Below are 2,423 nucleotides of genomic sequence, written 5' to 3'. Positions count from 1 at the left end.
GGGCTCGCTGGTTCTCCGATATTCCTTCTAAACCCACTTCCATACAGGGGTGAAGGTCGAGGAGGCGCCATGATATATATTTACTCTATGAGTTGCAGTTTAATCAACATGTCAATTTGGCAGAGACTTTCTGTGTTTATTTGATGTTCTTCTTATAACATTGGTTCTTCATCGACACAGCACAGTCAATGTCGTAGAAGATCTTGTCTTCTTCTCTCCAGCATATTTTCCCACTCTCAAGTTGCAAAAATGGTGGAAGGCGGCATTCAGAGAATAGATCAAACAGAATTCAAGGACTGCCTTAAATTGATATTCAGGCAGCCATATGTTCTACGCCTTGCGTTTTCTGCTGGAATTGGTGGTCTCCTGTTTGGCTATGACACAGGTGCGTAAACCTCTCTCTTCACTTTATAATTTCTTCGTTTATAACTGATGAATTTCTAAAATTTTCACCACTTTCTTATTGTGGGATCCCAGGTGTTATTTCTGGTGCTCTTCTTTACATTCGAGATGAATTCAGAGAAGTCGATCAGAAAACAATCTTACAGGTCAACAACCACTTCTTCCTCCTCTTCTTTATGCTCGTGGAATCTCTCTGAAATCAATTTCCTTCTCTGTGTTTTTGCCGTCAACAGGAAACCATTGTCAGCATGGCTTCCGTAGGGGCCATATTTGGAGCTGCAGCTGGTGGATATTTGAATGACAGGATTGGTCGAAGACTTTCAATTCTCATTGCAGACTGTCTGTTTTTTATAGGAGCCATTATCATGGCCGTCGCATGGACTCCTGGAATAATCATCCTTGGAAGAGTCTTTGTTGGCTTGGGAGTGGGAATGGCTTCAATGACTGCTCCTCTTTATATCTCCGAAGCATCTCCTGCTAGAATCAGAGGTGCTCTTGTTAGCATGAATGGCTTGTTGATTACAGGCGGGCAGTTTTTAGCCTACCTGATCAATTTAGCCTTCACCAAGGTATACACTAAAGCTTGACGATCTGAACAAATAAGAATTAACATGAAACTGACATTTTAGTTTTTCTCATGCGTTGGGTGCAGGCTCATGGTACATGGCGTTGGATGCTTGGCGTTGCTGCTCTTCCTGCTTTGCTTCAATTCATTTTGATGCTGTCACTTCCTGAGTCCCCAAGGTGGCTCTACAGAAAGGTTACTGCCAAGCTTCTGTTTTTAATTCCTTCAGTTTCAGTCCCGAGGTAGAAATTACTGTTCATCTTCTCTCTCGTTTCCTCTGTTAAATAGGGTCGGACAGAAGAAGCTGAAAACATATTGGCCAAGATCTATCCTTCCCATGAACTGGATAGGGAAATTGTAGCTTTGGGGGAATCAGTTGAATCTGAAGTGGTAGAGGAAGATCCGAACAAGGAAAATATTATCACCAGAGTGAGACAAGCATGGGGAAATCCTGTTGTTCGTAGGGGACTCTATGCTGGTGTTGGTCTCCAGATTGCCCAACAGTTTGTGGGAATCAACACTGTTATGTATTACAGTCCCACTATTGTCCAGTTAGCTGGTTTCGCCTCTAACAAGACTGCTCTTGCTCTCTCTCTTATAACTTCTGCTCTTAATACCGTTGGCACTGTTATTAGCATCTTCTTCGTTGACAGATCAGGGAGGAGAAAGTTACTCTTTTACAGCTTGATTGGAATCATAGTATGCCTTGCGCTATTGGGAGGAATTTTCATTGGTGTCGCGAAGCATTCTCCTGCTGTTAGTCAGGTAGAGACTGCACATTTTGGAAACTTGACATGTCCAGACTACCAGGTGAATCAAGCTACTTCCTGGAATTGCATGAAATGTCTGAAAACCACTACGGATTGTGGCTTTTGTTCTCATGCAGGTGATCTGGTGAGTAATCTTAGATAAATTTTGTTTTAAGTTTGTCATCCATGCATGACTTTTCCTCGTCTTGTAAACTGCATCTTCTTCCATGTTGCAGCTTCTTCCTGGTGCATGTTTAGCATCAAATCCCACTACAAAGAATGCCTGTCACGGGGAGCATCGGTCATGGTACACGAGAGGATGCCCAAGCAACTTCGGTTGGTTGGCTTTGATCGGGCTAGCACTCTACATCATCTCCTATGCTCCTGGCATGGGAACACTTCCTTGGGTCATCAACTCTGAAATATATCCGTTAAGATACAGAGGTCTCTGTGGAGGAATGGCAGCAGTGGCAAACTGGATTGCTAATGTTATCGTCACACTAACATTCTTGTCCTTGACCGAAGCTCTCGGGGTTGCAGGCACTTTCCTTCTCTACTGTGGCGTGGCCTGCTTGTGTTTCATATTCGTCTATCACGTTGTGCCAGAAACGAAGGGTCTGCCATTTGAGGAAGTCGAGAAGATGTTAGCAGCGAAAAGATTGAAGCCTGTTGATCCCGGGGTCTCCGACGAACACCAGATTACCTAG

General features: G+C 43.8%; 1 protein-coding gene across 1 annotated transcript; it reads left to right on the top strand.

Moving 5' to 3' along the window:
• Nucleotides 1-249: 249 nt before the first annotated feature.
• LOC137948740 (probable inositol transporter 2) lies at nucleotides 250-2,423 on the top strand. Its single transcript, XM_068794900.1, has 6 exons — nucleotides 250-385; nucleotides 478-548; nucleotides 636-971; nucleotides 1,055-1,162; nucleotides 1,256-1,861; nucleotides 1,953-2,423. Exons 1-6 carry the CDS (start codon nucleotides 250-252, stop codon nucleotides 2,421-2,423), a joined length of 1,728 nt encoding a protein of 575 aa, XP_068651001.1.

The sequence above is a fragment of the Aristolochia californica genome, unplaced genomic scaffold, assembly GCF_029961685.1.
Source record: "Aristolochia californica isolate CCGP_79_NKW_82.1479 unplaced genomic scaffold, dmAriCali1.0.hap1 SCAF_1, whole genome shotgun sequence".
Taxonomy (NCBI): Eukaryota; Viridiplantae; Streptophyta; class Magnoliopsida; order Piperales; family Aristolochiaceae; genus Aristolochia; species Aristolochia californica.
Note: the sequence above shows the minus strand (reverse complement) of the source record. Positions and strands in the feature narration are given on the sequence as shown.